The 16794-nt window shown below is 37.4% G+C and overlaps 1 protein-coding gene across 1 annotated transcript; it reads left to right on the top strand.

The window, feature by feature from the left end:
* Positions 1 to 3823: 3823 nt before the first annotated feature.
* Positions 3824 to 10864, top strand: LOC114306372 (nucleic acid binding / zinc ion binding protein). Its single transcript, XM_028251583.2, has 4 exons — positions 3824 to 4127; positions 8344 to 8408; positions 9045 to 9243; positions 10102 to 10864. Exons 1-4 carry the CDS (start codon positions 3993 to 3995, stop codon positions 10462 to 10464), a joined length of 762 nt encoding a protein of 253 aa, XP_028107384.2. The 5' UTR covers positions 3824 to 3992; the 3' UTR covers positions 10465 to 10864.
* The last annotated feature ends 5930 nt before the right edge of the window (positions 10865 to 16794 follow it).

The following is a 16794-nucleotide window of genomic DNA, read 5'->3' as shown; positions in this document are numbered from 1 at the left end:
GTGGGTGGTGGGTGGTGGGTGGCGGGTGGCGGTAGGTGGTGGGTGGTGGTGGCAGGTGGGTGGTGGGTGGTGGTGGTAAGTGGGTGGTGGGTGGTGGTGGTGGGTGGTGGTGGCAGGTGGGTGGTGGTGGCAAGTGGGTGGTGGGTGGTGGTGGTAGGTGGGTGGTGGGTGGTGATGGGTGGTGGTAGCAAGTGGATGGTTGGTGGTGGTGGTGATAAGTTCACCATTTAAAAGTGTAACAAATAATAAGAATAATAATAATAATAAATTAAATAACATAAAATAATTATTATATTTTACTTTTTTATATCCCCTGATTGTTTATTATTAAATATATTTTTTTTTGCTTATATGAATTTTTTTTTTCCCTTTTCATTAAAAAAAAGAATGTTTATTATTAAATATTTGTTTTTTTAGTACACATGTTTATTATTACATTATAAGTTGTTGTATTTAATTTCAGAACATTAATTTCATTTTTTCTATTAATTGATGCACACAAATTATTTAATAATTGTGTAATTTTTATTTTTTTTATTGAAATGAAGATTTTAATAGACATGTATGACATACTATTTATTAACATTATAATTGTGTAATTAAATGCTTCCAAAAAAAACCCCTCGTTCGTATTCATTACGTGAATAGAAAAGTTTATAACAAAATAACAAAAGTAAAACAATCACAACAAAACTCACCAAATAAATAAGCAAAACAAAAATAAGGGAAAAAAATATAACAACCGTATGATTTTTAAACAAGTTAAGCATCCTTATCAGGTGGTGTTGGAGGTGGAGGGAAATGTTGATGGTACAGCTGAGTGACTCGATGGTCAATCAGATCAATGCGGTTCCTTGTCAGTTCAGCACGTCTCTCGGAGTCTACGCGGAACTCACCAAATTGATGAATTAGTGAGTTCTGAGCGGTGGCAATTTCATCGAATCGAGTACCAAATTCATCAAACCGAGTACCCAGTGTATTGAGCTGATTAGCCATTTGTTGTTCCCATTGTAGGCGCTGATTGTACCGTTCTTGTTCCAAGGCTAAATAATCTGTCCAGTAACGGGGTTGTTCATTTGGTGGCATGGCATTGTCATTGGGTTCTTCCTCATCAGGTATTGGCTCATTTTGAAGATTAAGAGAGCCCATCAACGTGTCAGAACCACCAGCTCGGGTCAGTGTATATTCAGAAATTGGTGAAGTGATTTTGATCCATACTTCATCTTCAAGGTTCACATCATGGGCTTTGAAAATTATGGTTAGTAAAGTTCCAAAAGGTAGGGACCGGCCACTCAGAGTATCCAATTTTGCAACCATCATTTCTTTTAGTAATATAAAGCATAAATCTATTTTTTGTCCAATTTCAAAACAATATAACAAATAAACTTGAAAACATGCAACAGTATTATAATGTCATTTTTTGGGGGTGACATTTTCAACTATCCATCGATGGAGAATACGAAGGTGAGGTTTTAAATGGCTGACTTTTAAATTAGTGCCGCTAAATCGATTGTCACAAATTGTGGTATAAATCTGAGTGACATCATCAACAATTTTTTCTAAGGCAGACTCATTTTGAAAATAACATTGTAAATCTCCTGTTTCGACTCCAATAATTTGTGCAAAACGACGCAGAGAGAGTGTGATTCTTTTCCCCTTAACATAAGAGGTAAGACTCCACGGTTCATTTTGTTGGTCACCCGCTGTCAAGTGAACATAAAATAATTGTACAAGACGGGGATATATCTTACTTGGTAAATTATTTAATGGTAACCATCCCATTGTATCTAATTTGCCAATTAAGAGTGAATCATATTGAGAAGGCAGTTTTACGTTTCTCCCCGTAACAATTGGTCGACGAATGAAATGTTCATAGGCTTGTTCATAATGATATGTTGCAAAATCATTAGTTGGATAGCCATCATCTTGTTGCTGTGGTGGTGGTACAGGGTTTGACGATTCACCAACTTCGGGTCTGGTTCGTTTTGTTCTTGGCATGATTGTTCTTGGCATGATGACTGTAAAAGTGAAAGAAAAATGTATATTAAAATATACGAGAGGTAAGAAAAATGAATGAAAAATATATCAAACATTAGTATCTTTTTATGCATACAAACTTATTTTTATGAAAAAAATAAATATAAAAAAATTTGGTGACAAAATTTAATTAGGCAGATTCCAAAGAAACAGATTTGTATAAAAAAAAAAAATCATAAGGAATAATATTTGTCATTGGGGTTTGATTCATAGAGTTTATTATAACTTAGAAACTGATAATTAGAAAAATAAATGATAGTGCGAAAAATTTAAAACAGATATTAGAAAATATAACAAATGAAAATGGAACAGATTTATGAAAATGGAACAGAAATGAAAAGTGACTGGGCCGGGATGACCGGGCGGAAGTCCCACGGGATGACCGGCCGGTCGTCCTCCCCTCCCCCTTCAGTGAAGCTAATTTCTGAAGCTCATGTCTGAATTTCTGAAGCTCATGTTTGAACCAAATATGAAGATGAACTGGCATCAAAATCTCACCTGTAAATTATGGAAGTGGAGAAGGAGGACCTAACCAGATGGTGGATATCTTCTATTTGTCTAATTTAATTCTGTGATGTAACTGGAGAAGGTGCTTCCGAGAAGGTGAAGTTGGTGCGGTAAATAGAAGGAGATTCAGATTTAATAGGAAGGGTGAGGTTCAGAAGGGTCAGGTTCATATAATTGTAGGATTTTTTTTTTTTTTTTTACTTTTTATTTGTTAAATATAATATTATTACTTTTTTCAAATCAATATCACATGCGTCCTCTGCTTTTTCTTTCCATCACTGTTAGAACACAGCTATTATATAATAGGGAGTATATATTAGGTAAGTGAAATTACGATCTTACCCTTTGTATTTTGTTTTATATCATCACTTCTCATTTAAGTTCAGAGGGGCATAATGGTCATTTCACATGTCAATTCCTACAATTATATGAGCTCTTCGTGGACAATAATAGAGTGCATTTCTGTTACACATCTGTACTAAATTACAAAAAATGTAATAAATGAAAAATAAATTGATAATATTTTATAAGATTTATATTATGATTTGTATTTTAAAATATGAAAGTTAGTATATTTATCCCTTATTTATTAATATGTATTTTCAAAAGTTGTTGACTTTAACAAAATGTTAGAAAAAAATTTAAAACGTATTTTATAAATGAATTGATAGAAAAATTAATTGGCAGAAAAAATTGACATCGGTTTATTTTAAAATGAAAAAATTATTTCGAAATCACAATTATTCAAAAAAATTACTAAAAAAAATAATTGACAAAAAAAATCAATGTTTAATTTCAGTATTTTAAAAATAGTTTGGTTATTATTGTTGATAAAAAATATAGATATCGATATCGATATATGAGTTGTGTGTTTGATGATAAATTATTGATTGAATTAAGTTTTGAAAATTACTTTCAAAACACATCACCAAACAAATTTTCACCTTTCATATGTCACATCAAACTTTCAAAACATAATTCAAAATACATCTTCAAAACACAATTCAAAACTCTATTTAAAAATCATAACCAAACAAATTTTCTACACTCAAATCATAATTCTACAACCCATAAACTCAAAATACAATTCATACTCTCAAATCACATTTACAAAACACAACCAAACACAGGCTAATTTTCCTTTCCAATCCTCCTACTACTACTTGTTAAAAAAAAAAAAAAAAAGCACAGAAGGCATGGCTTGAATCCCGCAACAGCCCAAATCCCAATTGGGCCCAGAGAATAATGAAAGCGGACCAAGCTCGTTGAAGCCCAACCCAAATCCAAGTACGCACCAGAAGCTGTATGTATGTATGTACCGGCGCTTTTCATTTCACATTGCCATGTTCTATAGGAGTTGGAAGCGCAAGAAACGCAACTACACAGAAAGAGACTCATCATCATCACACCCACATCTGATCTCATCTCATCTCATCTAATCACATCACATGGCGATGATGGATATTATAGAGAACCGAACACCGTTAGGGTTTCCGTACTGGAGTCCAGTTCTTCGACATTTCAGTCCCGACTCTTCCTTTTTTGCATCAGGCAACATTGAACGAGAGCTTCTTGCCAAACAGGTCTCAACGTTTCAATTCATATGCGTTTCATGGAATCGATGATTTTTTTTTTTTTTAATTATTTTTTTGTTGCCCATCTGAAGATCACCCCAATATTATATCCTATTCATATGAAATTTCTGGCTGCTCAAAATGATGCCAACAAAAGTTTTTTTGGGGTACAAATGGAAATAATTTCTTCAGTTAGAATGACAAAATAGAAAAATACTAAGTCAAGTTAATAAAATGGCGATAATTTTCTACGATTTTTAAAAAGAAAATATTTATGCTTGACCTCACTTAGAGCCTAGCATCTCAAAGCTCAGTCGTCCCAGGGATGGCAAAATTACCCAACCCGATTGTATTTGTTCCCACCCGATTTTAATAAAAAGGTTTGGGAGAGCATTTATATCATTTGGTAAATTATAGGGATATGTAGGTCAAAACTGTTAGGGTAAAGTATGAAATTGTTTCACTAGTTGAGTTTAAAATCAATAATTTGCCCGCGAAACCCCAAAAAACCCGACCCATTCTCTGGCTCTTCCGTGAAGTTTATCGAAAGAATTGTGAGATAGCTCTCCAAAACTGCCTACTCAGGTGGCTAAACAATTTAGTTCCATGTGATGCGTGTCGTAGTTTTGCCAATGCTTAGCGTTCGAAGAAAGTATGCATTAATTTCAGAATTCACTGCAAACCATACATACATAGCAATAGTAGATTAGTCAAGTGATAGACTAGATGTATCAAAGCACATTTGTATTGTGAAAGAGGGGTGGGGAGTAGAGTGAAGGCCCCTATTGGTTTGAATGACAACTTTTTCTTTTTGGGTTCCCTGCATACTTGATACTTGGGTGAATGGGAAGAACAAATCCGTCTTTTGAGACCTTTTTGGGTTTTAGTAACCATCTATGTGTTGCTTTACAAAATCAAAACCTCTCAATTAACAAAAATTTTAGACCTAAATGAACTAAATTTTAACAAAAATCAAAACCTGTCAATTAGACCCAACACGATTTTAATAGAAGAACTTCAATCATCAGTTTGTTTGAATTTTGAGAGGGGAAAAAAGGGAGGGTTCCCTAAATAAACGAATTGCAATCACCTCATGTACAAATCTACCCATATCGTAGACTTTATCAATCATTACATTCCTATCCATTAACATTGTGTTTGGAGCATGAATTTGGAGCATTAATTCTTGTTTCTTTTGAATACTATTTATTTTCTTCATTTGATAATAGATGTACTAGAGAACTAATAAAATTTGTGTCATGGCGGTTCATAGTGTTGTAGACGGCTAGAAGCCAATGTGTCAGTGGATTGTAATTTCTTGTCCAATTTAATTTTTTGACTCACTTTGGTTGTTTCAAGTTCATTCAATATTGATTTGTTGAAACCACTATTGTGCACCCTGTAGTTATTATTATCAGCATCAAGTATATTCTTTGTTGTCGTCTGTGCTTGTATTCTTGCTATATCTTTGGCTGAAATAGTCTCTATCTGAAAGGCTCCAGGCCCGGATGATTTTTCAATGGCATTGTTCCAAAATTGTTGGGACGTTGTGAAAGGAGATTTAATGAGAGTGTTCGGTGAATTTTTCGAGAGTGGGGAGGTTAACCTTTGCACCAACGCAACTTTCATTTGCCTTATTTCCAAGAAGGAGAAGTCGGTGAAGATTGGGGATTTCAGGCCCATTAGCTTGGTTACATCGCTTTACAAAATTTTGGGGAAAGTTCTGTGCGAAAGAATTAGAGATGTTCTTGGGGAAACGATTTCTGCTTCACAGGGCGCCTTCGTGCATGGAAGGCAAATTTTGGATGTGGTCCTAGTGGCCAATGAGGTTGTGGAAGAATATAGAGCGTTACATAAGGAGGGGGTAGTATTTAAGGTAGACTTTGAGAAAGCAAATGATTATGTGGATTGGGGTTTTTTGGACTTTGTTTTGGAAAGGAAGGGTTTCGGTTTTAGGTGGAGGAAGTGGGTTTGGGGGTGTGTGTGTCATCGTGCAATATGTCGGTTATTGTGAATGGAAAAGCAGAAATTTCTTTTCATGCGTCTTGGGGATTAAGGCAGGGAGACCCATTATCACCATTTTTATTTATCATAGTGGTTGACGTGTTGGGGAGGTTAATTGATGTTGCTAGGGATAAGGGGGTTATTGAGGGGTTTGTGGTGGGTAGAGATTTGATTAGTGTGACTCATTTGCAGTTTGCGAGATGATATCCTATTTTTCTCTTCTAAGGAGGAAAGTATGGTCTGTAATCTACTTATGCTTTTGAGGATCTTTGAAGTTTTATCCGGTCTTAAGGTCAGTCTCACTAAGAGCTGTGTTGTAGGTATTAATCTTGAGCATAGTTGCGAGTTTCGTATAGCAGATGTGTTGGGTTGTCCCATTGAGAAGTTCCCTCTCAAGTATTTGGGGCTCCCATTGGGTAGCGATCCTAAAATAGAGGCCTTTTGGGATCCAGTCCTTGTTAAGATTGGGAAAAGATTGGAGGGTTGGAAGCGAGCATTGTTGGCTTGGGGTGGGAGATACACTTTGGTACAATCAGTGTTGAGTTGTATTCCTATTTATTTTTTGTCCCTTTTCAAGATACCAGTTCGTTTTGTAAGGCAAATTGAGAAATTGTTGAGAGATTTTCTGTGGGAGGGGTGTGATGAGGGTAAGAGGGATCACTTAGTTAGTTGAGAGGTTGTCTCTCTTCCTTGGCGTAAAGGGGGTCTTGCTATTGGGAACATTGTTGCTAGAAACATTGCCCTATTGAGCAAATGGTTGTGGAGATTTCCCGAGAAAAGTGAGTCTTTATGGTGTTCTATTATTAAAAGCAAGTACGAAATTCAGGCTAATGGTAGAGATTCTATTGTGGTTAGCAGAGGCAATTGTCATTCTCCGTGGAAGTCTATCTGTCGTTTGTTTCCCATTGTGTCTCGGTTTGTGTCTATGAAAGTGGGTGATGGGGCCAGTATTTGATTTTGGGAGGATGTTTGGGTGGGGGAGACATCTTTTGACAAAGCTTTTCCACTTTTATATCGATTGGTTCATGCACGAAATGTGTCAATTGTGTCGGTGGCATGTTCTAATGTGGCACCAATCTCTTGGAATTTCAATTTCCTTAGGAATCTAAGTGATAGGGAGTCTCTTGAGTTGGCATCTTTGTTGACATTGATTGATGGGGTTTCCTTAGTTTTATCTCTCAATAAAAGGGTGTGGAATATCAGTTCTTCAGGGGTCTTTTCTTGTAAATCTTTGTTTGACAATCTCATTGATAAGTCCTCCGTTCCTTTGTTTCCTCTTCATATGAAAATCTGAAAAACGGGTGTTCCTCATAAAGTGAAGTTTTTCATGTGGTCCATAGCTCATAGAGGTGTCATGACCAATGACCTTTTCCAAAGGAGAAGGTCTAACCACTATCTTTGCCATCAATGGTGCGTGATGTGCAAGAGGAGTTCGGAATCAGCGGATCATCTCTTTCTTCATTGTTCGGTGGCTATACAGTTGTGGCAGCATCTATTTGGTTTGTGTGATGTTAAATGGGCTGCTCCACGGGATTGCACACATATGCTTCTTGTTAAGTTTGATGGGTTCGGTGGCTCTAAGAAAGCCAAAACCTTGTGGTCTTGTATTGTTTGTGCTATTTTCTGGATTATTTGGCTGGAAAGGAATTCAAGGATCTTTGATGGAAAGGAGGCTGCTGTAGATTCTTTGTGGGATAGGGCTGGTTTTTTGGCTTAATTTTGGGCTTTTGTGTCTCCTCCGTTTAAAGGAGTTCCACTTTTCTTGATTTCTAGGGATTGGTTTGCTGTTTGCAACCCTAGTGTTTGGATTTTCTTGTTTTCTCTTTCTTTTTTGATAGTTGTTTTTATTCTGATTGGGTTCTTGTTCATTGTATGAGGACTTCTTGTCCTCCACACTTTCTTCTTTAATAAAACTTCTTGTTGACTTTCAAAAAAAAAGAAAATAGTCTCTATCTGCTACAAGTTGTCTTTTTATTAAAGTCAATGAGGCTTGTTTTCATTGTTCACAATTTTCCTTCATTTTGGGTCATTATTTGCTCAGCACATCTGTCGTATAAATGATTATTTCTAAAAACAACTTGATCATCAGGCTTCTTTTGTATTCCCTGATAATACCAAAGCTTTGACCAGTTATGGTTACCCTTTCCACCACTGTTTTTGGTTTCCTGCAAAAATAAATTGAACTTGATTATTTTTTAACTTTGTTCTACTCAACGTTTAGGTTGCATTGGACATTAATGAGGATGAAAAGCAACAACTTCAAAGTATGGAAGATGAGGAAAACAGGTATTAATGGTTAGATGCTATTTTCTTTATATGCTGTCCTACTCCAATTTTAGCTGCAAATACAAAAAATAAGTCGTATTGTCATTGCATAGTCATTAGTTATGTTTTCATTATTGGAAGTTCCTGGAATCTTGTAACATGGATGTAGCAAGAAAGTAATTAATGGTTGAGGAGGAAAAGGTCACTATCTAGGAAGCATGGACACTTCAAATTGGGTGCCACCATGTTTGCGTCCAACACGTATTGGACGCCGATGTCCATGTGGCGTGTCAATTTTTCAGGCCTGTCTCTAGTCTCAGAAGGACCATTGCCCTGTTTTTCTTCTTTGCTTCAGTAATACAATTGGCCTATACTTGTAAGCATGTGTTTTTTGACATGGGTGTCAGCCTGCAGATACAGAATCAGATTTAATTTGCTGTTCAGCGGTCTGATTGATTTGGCCAAGTTGGAATTTTGGGTTGACCAGCCACAAGTAATTACGGTGCTTCAGTTTGCCAATGTGGGGAACATATGTTTGAGATCATCAGTGTGTTTATTTTGAGTCTGTTTCGTCAGCTCAGTTTGGAGACTTTGGACACCTGTGTCTGTATTTTCATACTAAATAATTAACTTCTGCTAAAACTGATGTCTGACCAGGGAAGTATTTTGTCCGATTGTTGGTTGTGGTGCTCGTTTGAATTCTTTGGATGTCTTTGAAGATCACTACAATGCACGGCACACTGCATCTTGCTCAGTTTGTTCAAGAGTGTACCCTACATCACGCCTTCTCAGCATACATGTGTCTGAAGCACACGATTCTTTCTTTCAAGCAAAAGTTGCGCGTGGCTTTGCTATGGTAATTTTATTTTATTTTTATTTTCTTATTTTTTGGGTGGTACAAAGGGCCTCTTCAATGCTCAGTTGACTCTGCATCTTTCATTAGAACATAGCTAGCAGCAAGCATAACTTTTCCCTAGAGTTCTACAAAAATTTGATATCACTTGGTGCTGCATGATTAATTTGCTTGTGCATTTGTGTTTTTACTTTCAGTTTATGTGTCTTAACGGACATGACAAGGTAAGGGTGTAGGATGTGTCTGACACCAGTAGACACTTGCATCCTCTAATTTGTTACTATATTTGAAGAAGAAACTTACATTTGCTAGTAAAGAACATTTTTAGCCTTGGATAAGAGAATTTTTTTTTCATATTTTCTCTAAATCTTATTTAATTTTAAGTACATTTCTACATAACTTACAACATCTTATCTAACAATAGTGTACAATATGTAGTATATGTGTCTATGACATGTCCCCGTTTCTATATCTAACTTTTTTAATACATATTTTAATATCCTAAATTTATGAAAGTCTTGACACTTGGACATGCACCCACCCCCAATGCACTCGATTCTGGTACCCAAGTTCATGTAACATAGATTCTATTACCCTAAAATTCAAAATCATTTGGTGCTGTATGATTAATGTGCTTTGTGCATGTGTTATATGTGTCATCATTACAGCTTTACCAATTGATTATATACCATTTGCATGACTTCAACTGTAATATTGCATTAATCTCATGCTGCTAACGGATGATATTTTGGTATAGCAAATAGAAGCTCCATTATGGTGTTCAAAGTGTGGTGTGTGACTATGTGTCTGATATATAGATACAGTGAGTACTAACATCGATGTATGTTTTCTGTGTGACAGTACGAATGCCTTGTTGACGGCTGTGGTGTGAAGCTGAAGAGCTACAAAAGTCGGCAGCAACATCTTGTAGACAAGCACAAATTCCCCACTTCATTTGAGTTCTTTAAGAAGGCCCACACATCGAAGAAACAGAGACAGAAGAACCAACGCAAACAATCAGCTCACAAGAGGGATGAGGAGGCTTCAAGTGCGATGCAAGTGGAACAAGAAACCATTGATGGCCTTGTTTCAGTGGTCTCAAAGTTGAGTACGTCAGATGCTTCTCCGTCATCCATCAGCTTTGGTCATCGCCACACTCGTGGCTTTACATTTGTCCCTCGGGTAGTTCAGCGTGGAAGAAGGCTGGATTCCTCTCCCGCTTGAACAAAGAGATAGCAAGCATATTTGCTGGACAAGTCTTGATCCTTCAAGAATCGCCTGGGCTCTCTTACATGATCAATAAACACAAAGCTGGGGTATTCTGATATGGTAGAAAGATCTTGAATGCCGATTTTGATCGAGTGCTCGTCTCAAGTAGGAAAGCTGATGTATAACTTTTTTGAGAGGAGAGAGAGTATGACAGCGAGTGCCTGGGTGCAAACTGCAACTGTCAAAACCATTGCATGTTTCCTACTGTATGAGTTGTGTCTTGAGGACTTTGAGGCATTGTCAAGAATTAAGGATTGTTTGGCTTGAAATCAAGACCCTTCCTGAGTTGTTTTATTTATTTATTACTGAAATGGTATTTTTATATATTTATTTGTGTGAGTATGATTTTGTTTGATATAGTTTGTTCAATTTTTGCAATTAAAAAATATATTTTTGTTAGTAAATTAAAATTGTTTATATAATTGTTGTTCATATTTTAATAAGAACGGTAAACTTGGAATAAAAGATATTATAAAGAAAAAATGAACTTTTTTAGAATAAATTAGAAAAAAATAAGACTTAACTGTCCACATTGAAATTTAATAGGACTCATTAATACTCTTGAAAATAAAATTTATTGATAATTTTTTTAAAATTTATTTTTTAAAGGACTGCATTGCTCTAGTTACCCATGATAATTGTTATAAATATGATAGGACAGAAACCAATTTGGGTGGATGAGAGATTTCTTAAGAATGTGATTGGCAAGAAGCAGGCATTATTCTATAGCATTGGCCTATATTTCATGTTGTTTTTTCCCTCTCAAGTGTATGGGGCCATATAACTAATTTTTTATACATTCTCCTACATTGGAGACAAACTAACTATGTGTCTCATTGTTATAAGATGGGCACACAATCAAAAATTATCTAGTAAATTCGGAATATCATATGTCCACGTGCTCGTCCAATAATATCATACAATTTCTCCATTATTTTCTTATTTTTGAAGCCATATATTCATTTAGCCCCTCCTATTTGTTAGGCAAACGTTCAATGTCAAATTCTGGCAAAACAGAATAATTCCTCGCACATAACCACTTGGTAGAAAGGCAACTATGGTAATTAATCCAAGGCAGGCTCGAGTTCAATAAATTGAATTTGTGTTATGCTCAAATTGTGAGAATATATTGTATATATGGCTTGATTGCGTATATATGGCAAGTTTGTGTATATTAGGAATTAGGCATAATTTTAGGAATTAGGCGTAATCTTTGTATTTCCTTTTTCAGTCATAGATTTAGGGCTATATAAACTGGTGAACTCTTTGTAAACAATTACAATTGAATACACAATATTCTTTAGAAACTTACATGGTATCAAAGCCACATTCGAAACCCTAGTCCTCATCTGAGTTTGAATCAACCATTTTGGTTCAATCTCTGGTTCGTGGCCATCAATTGTCCCTCCTTTTGAAATCGCAGCCGTGGTTGTGACCCTTCTCACTCTCCAACGTCGCGATCATGCTCCGACTGTCTCTCTCTGGTTGTAGAGTGGCACACAGTGAGCTTCGAAGCTTCCTTTGGTATTCTTCGACTGTTGTTCTCTTTGCTCGTGGTTCCCCGGTTGGTTTTCCTCTGATCTTCTCCGACTACTCTCTCTCTGCTCGTGGTTGTCTGGTTTGGATTAGTAAACTTAAACGTCTGGTTTGGGTTAGTAAACTTAAAACTTATTTTAGGTTTATTATTGTTTGACCCCAGCACCTTCTGAATATTATAATTTTAACCCATTAATTCTATAACCCTTGTTTCATTATAATGTCGGACACTAAAACCCAAGCTATCGAGTGCAAACTCACTAGTAACAATTATGCCTATTGGGCTAGTGTTATGAAAAACTTTCTTCTTAATCAGAAAAAATGGAGTTACGTTTCTGGTTCTATTCCTCGGCCATTGGACTCAAAGGTAGAAGGATATCTGACTTCTTATAGTACTTGGGATTGTGATAATGCCCAAGTTCTGACCTAGTTTCATAATTCTGTGGATGACCGTATTAGAATGATATTTTCTAAATACAATACTGCCAAGGAGGTGTGGGATTATTTACTGGGTGTTTACCAGCAGTCCAACTTTGCCAAGCGGTATGAATTGGAAACAACTATTCAAAGTGCTCGCCAACGGGATCAAACTATTTAGGATTTCTATATTGAGAACACAGGTCTCTGGGATCAATTAGCTCTCATGAAACTACCTGACTCAAGGTACTAGACACTTATGTTGAGTTTTAGGAGCAGGGTCGTTTAGTGTAGTTCTTAATGGCTCTTTCCCCTCAGTAATAGGCTATCCGTGGTGGCATTCTTCATCGGTCTCTTCTCCCCTCTGTAAATGCTATTGTTCGTGAGCTCCTTTCCGAAGAAACCTGTCTTAAGACGGCCAGTCAGACTATGTCTCCATCTGTCTTCTTGGCTCCTACTCAGCCTCTTTTGCTATCGAACCCCCACCTCATCAGCTTCAGGCCATTGCAAAGCCCAATAAGGGGCCACTAGCCTCGGATGAGTGTGCTTTTGCTATTAGAAGGGCCATTAGAAGTACAACTATCACAAGAAGGGCCGTCAATTTGCTCTGTGTTCTCAACCGTCTCAGCCACAGTTCTGAGGTCCTGCTCCGAGTACTTTTCGCCCTCCTGCTACTTATACTGTATCTGCTCCGGCTTCTAATCCTGACTTGGCTTCCTTAAGTGCCCAGATTGCTCAGCTTCAGCATCTTTGGTCCACTTCTCAGTCATCTTCATCTGCCTCTGCTCTCATTTCTCTTCATTCAAGTTTGCTTGGATCCTCTTTACGTATTCCTTCCTTTGTCTGGCTTTTTGATTCTGGTGTCTCTCATCATATGACTCCTCATCTTTCCTTACTCCAAAACTGTATCCCTCATCCATTTCCTATTACTATTAATACTACTAATGGGTCTGGTAGGTCTGTTCTATCTATTGGGTTTGTCTTACCCTTTGCCATGTCTGCTGTTAGTATTCCCTTTGTTCTTTATGTTCCTCAACTATCTGTTAGTTTGCTTTCTATCAGTCAGCTTGATGCTTCTAGTTTTGATGTTATCTTTTCTTCTTTTGTCTGTTGTGTGCAGGATCAGGTATCCAAGAAGCAGATTAGGACTGGTCGTAGAGTTGGAGATCTCTATGTGGTGGAAAGCCTGCATCTTCCTCTGTCTACCACCCACTTTGTACTTTCATATTTTTAGTTAGATTCTCAGTCGAGTCAGTTTTATTTATGGCATTCTCGCTTAGGTCATTTGTCTATTGACCGCTTGCGGTCTTTAGCTTAGTCAGGATTGTTAGGTAAAGTTTCTCCTAGTCAAATGAATGAGTGTCGAGGATGTAAACTTGTTAAAACAATAACTTTACCTTTTAATAACAGTACTTCTATTTCTGCTTCTTGCACATATTGATGTCTGGGACCTTCTCCTGTTCTCACTAAAGGGGGTTCTGCGTACTATGTATCCTTTGTTGGTGATTGTACCTGTTATACCTGGGTTTATCTTATGGCTCATAAATCTGACTTTTACCAGATATATCATACTTTTCAGTCTATGATCACTACACAGTTTGGGGCCACAATTAAAATATTCCAGTCTAACTTGGGTGGAGAATACTTTAAAACTGAATTCTGTGAGCATTTGGCTAAATTGGGCATCATTCGCCAAACCTCCTGTACTGATACCCTTGCCCAAAATGTTTGTGCTAAGCGTAAACACCGTCATCTCCTTGAGACAGCTCGATCTCTAATTCTCTCTGCCTTTGTTCTGGCACTATTCTGGGGTGAGGTAGTTCTTACCGCTGCTTTCCTCTTTAATCACATGCCGACTCCCCTAATCTTCAGTCAATCCCCTTATAAGGCTCTATATTCCCAACCTCCCAATTATTCCTTCCTGTGTGTCTTTAGGTTTGCTTGTTTTGTCTTCCTTCTCGTAAAGATAGGACCAAACTCAGTGCCTGGTCTATCTTGTGTATCTTTTTGTGTTATAGTCTTGCTAAAAAAGGCTACTGCTCTTACGACCTCTCTCTCATCACCTTTATGTCTCATGTTATGTTGCCTTTCTTGAACGTCTGTCTTACTTTTAGCTTCCCCCTCTCACTACTCCTGTTTCCAAAGAGGATTTGGTTCACATTGACCCATTTCCTTTTGACGTCCTGTCTTATGAGTACATCTCCATTGTTCCTCCTGAGGCCATTCCTACTTCTCCATCTGCATCACCCATGGCTTCTTCTCTTCATTCGGCTTCTTATTCCCTTTTGTTGTTAGTCTATTCTCGTAATAGGCTCCTCCACCATCAGTTGTCTTTACTCTTGTTGTTGCTCATTTTGCTTCTAACGACTCTGATCTTCCTGCACATTGATATCCTACTCGTGAGCGTCGTCCTCCAAACAAGTTGGGTTGGTCTAATAAATGTTTTTCTGCTTCCTATTGTACTTTTTTGTTTGTTATTCATTCTTTTTTAGAACCTCAGTCTTACGCAGAGGCCTGTCAGGATCCTAGTTGGGTTCAAGGTATGGTGGATGAGTTGTTTGTCTTGCAGAAGACTAACACTTGGGAGTTAGTTCCTTTGCCTGCTAGCAAGAATCTGGTTGGTTGCAAATGGGTCTATAAAGTCAAGACTCATTCTGATGGTTCTCTCGAGCGCTACAAAGCTCGCTTGGTTGCCAAGGGTTTCTCGCATGAGTATGGTATTGATTATGAGGAGACATTTGCCCCTTTTCTTAATGGTCATCTCACTAAGGAGGTCTACATGTGTCCTCCCCCTAGCCTTCTCCACTCTTCTGGACAGGTTTGTCATCTTCGGTGTGCTCTGTATGGTTTGAAGCAGTCTCCTCGTGCTTGGTATGATCGCTTTCAGACTACTGTTATCAAGCTTGGGTTTCATCCATCTGCTCCTGACTTTGCTTTGTTTCCGAGACATCCCTCGACTGGTTTTGTTGTTCTTCTACTCTATGTGGATGATATGATCATCACTAGCTCTGACTCTTTTGCTATCTCTAAGGTCAAGCAATATCTCTTCTGCATTTTCGAAACGAAGGATCTGGGTCCACTGCAGTATTTTCTTGGTATTGAGGTTGCCTCTTCTCCAAAGGGCTATTTTCTGTCTCAGGCCAAGTATGCTAATGAGGTTATTCATCGTACTAGTCTTACTGATACTAAGGTTTCTAATACACCTATTGAGCTTAATGTGAAGCTCAACTCTACTGATGGTGTCCTTCTGGATGATCTTACTTTCTATCACGAGCTTGTGGGTTGTTTACTTTATCTGAATGTTACTTGTCCTAATCTTGCTTATGCTGTTCATGTGGTTAGTCAGTTCGTTCTGCTCCTCGCTCTACCCATTGGGCTATTTTGGTTTGCATTCTTCGCTATCTCTGAGGTAACCATCTTTCAGGGCCTACTGTTGTTCTCTGCTTCCTCTTTAGACTTGGTGGCCTATGCTGATTCTGATTGGACTAATGATGTTAATGATCGCAAGTCCACCTCTGGTTTCTGTATGTTTCTTGGTGATTCCTTGATCTCTTGAAAAAAAAAGAAACAAACTGTTGTTGCTCACTCTACTGCCGAAGCTGAGTACTGTGCTATGGCTCATGCTACTTCTGAGCTTGTTTGGCTTAGTTGTCTTTTCTCTGATTTGGGTGTACCTCAGTCTTCTCCGACCTCTCTTTATTATAACAATCATAATGCTATTTAGATCGCCCACAATACTGTCTTTCATGAACTGACAAAACACATTGAGATTGATTATCACTTTGTTCGACAACATCTGCAGTCTGGCTCTATCTCGCTTCCTTTCGTCTCCTTGGCTTTGCAACTTGTGGACTTTTTCACTAAGATTCACACTACCGCTCGATTTCAGTTTCTTCTTAGCAAACTCTCCGTGATTATTTGCTAAAACACCTTGAGTTTGAGCGGGGGTGTGAGAATATATTGTATATATGGCATGATTGCGTATATATGGCATGTTTGTGTATATTAGGAACTAGGCGTAATGTTACGAATTAGGTGTAATCTTTGTATTTCCTTGTTCAATCATAGATTTAGGGCTATATAAACTAATGAACTATTTGTAAACAATTACAATTGAATACACAATATTCTTCAGAAACTTACACAAATTACCAACAAATTTGAGCCAAACTTTTTTATCATCCACTCTTCAAGGACGACAATTATTTTATCATCCACCTTCAAACAAGCTAGGCCAACATTCAAATATTGATTACCACTAAAGTATCCCCAAGTAATTATTTAGTATTTAAAAAATTTAGTCAAGACAACCAAATCTATGCTCATTTCCAC

The sequence above is a fragment of the Camellia sinensis genome, chromosome 4 (genome assembly GCF_055761805.1).
Source record: "Camellia sinensis isolate YWXY chromosome 4, ASM5576180v1, whole genome shotgun sequence".
Classification (NCBI taxonomy): domain Eukaryota; kingdom Viridiplantae; phylum Streptophyta; class Magnoliopsida; order Ericales; family Theaceae; genus Camellia; species Camellia sinensis.
Note: the sequence above shows the minus strand (reverse complement) of the source record. Positions and strands in the feature narration are given on the sequence as shown.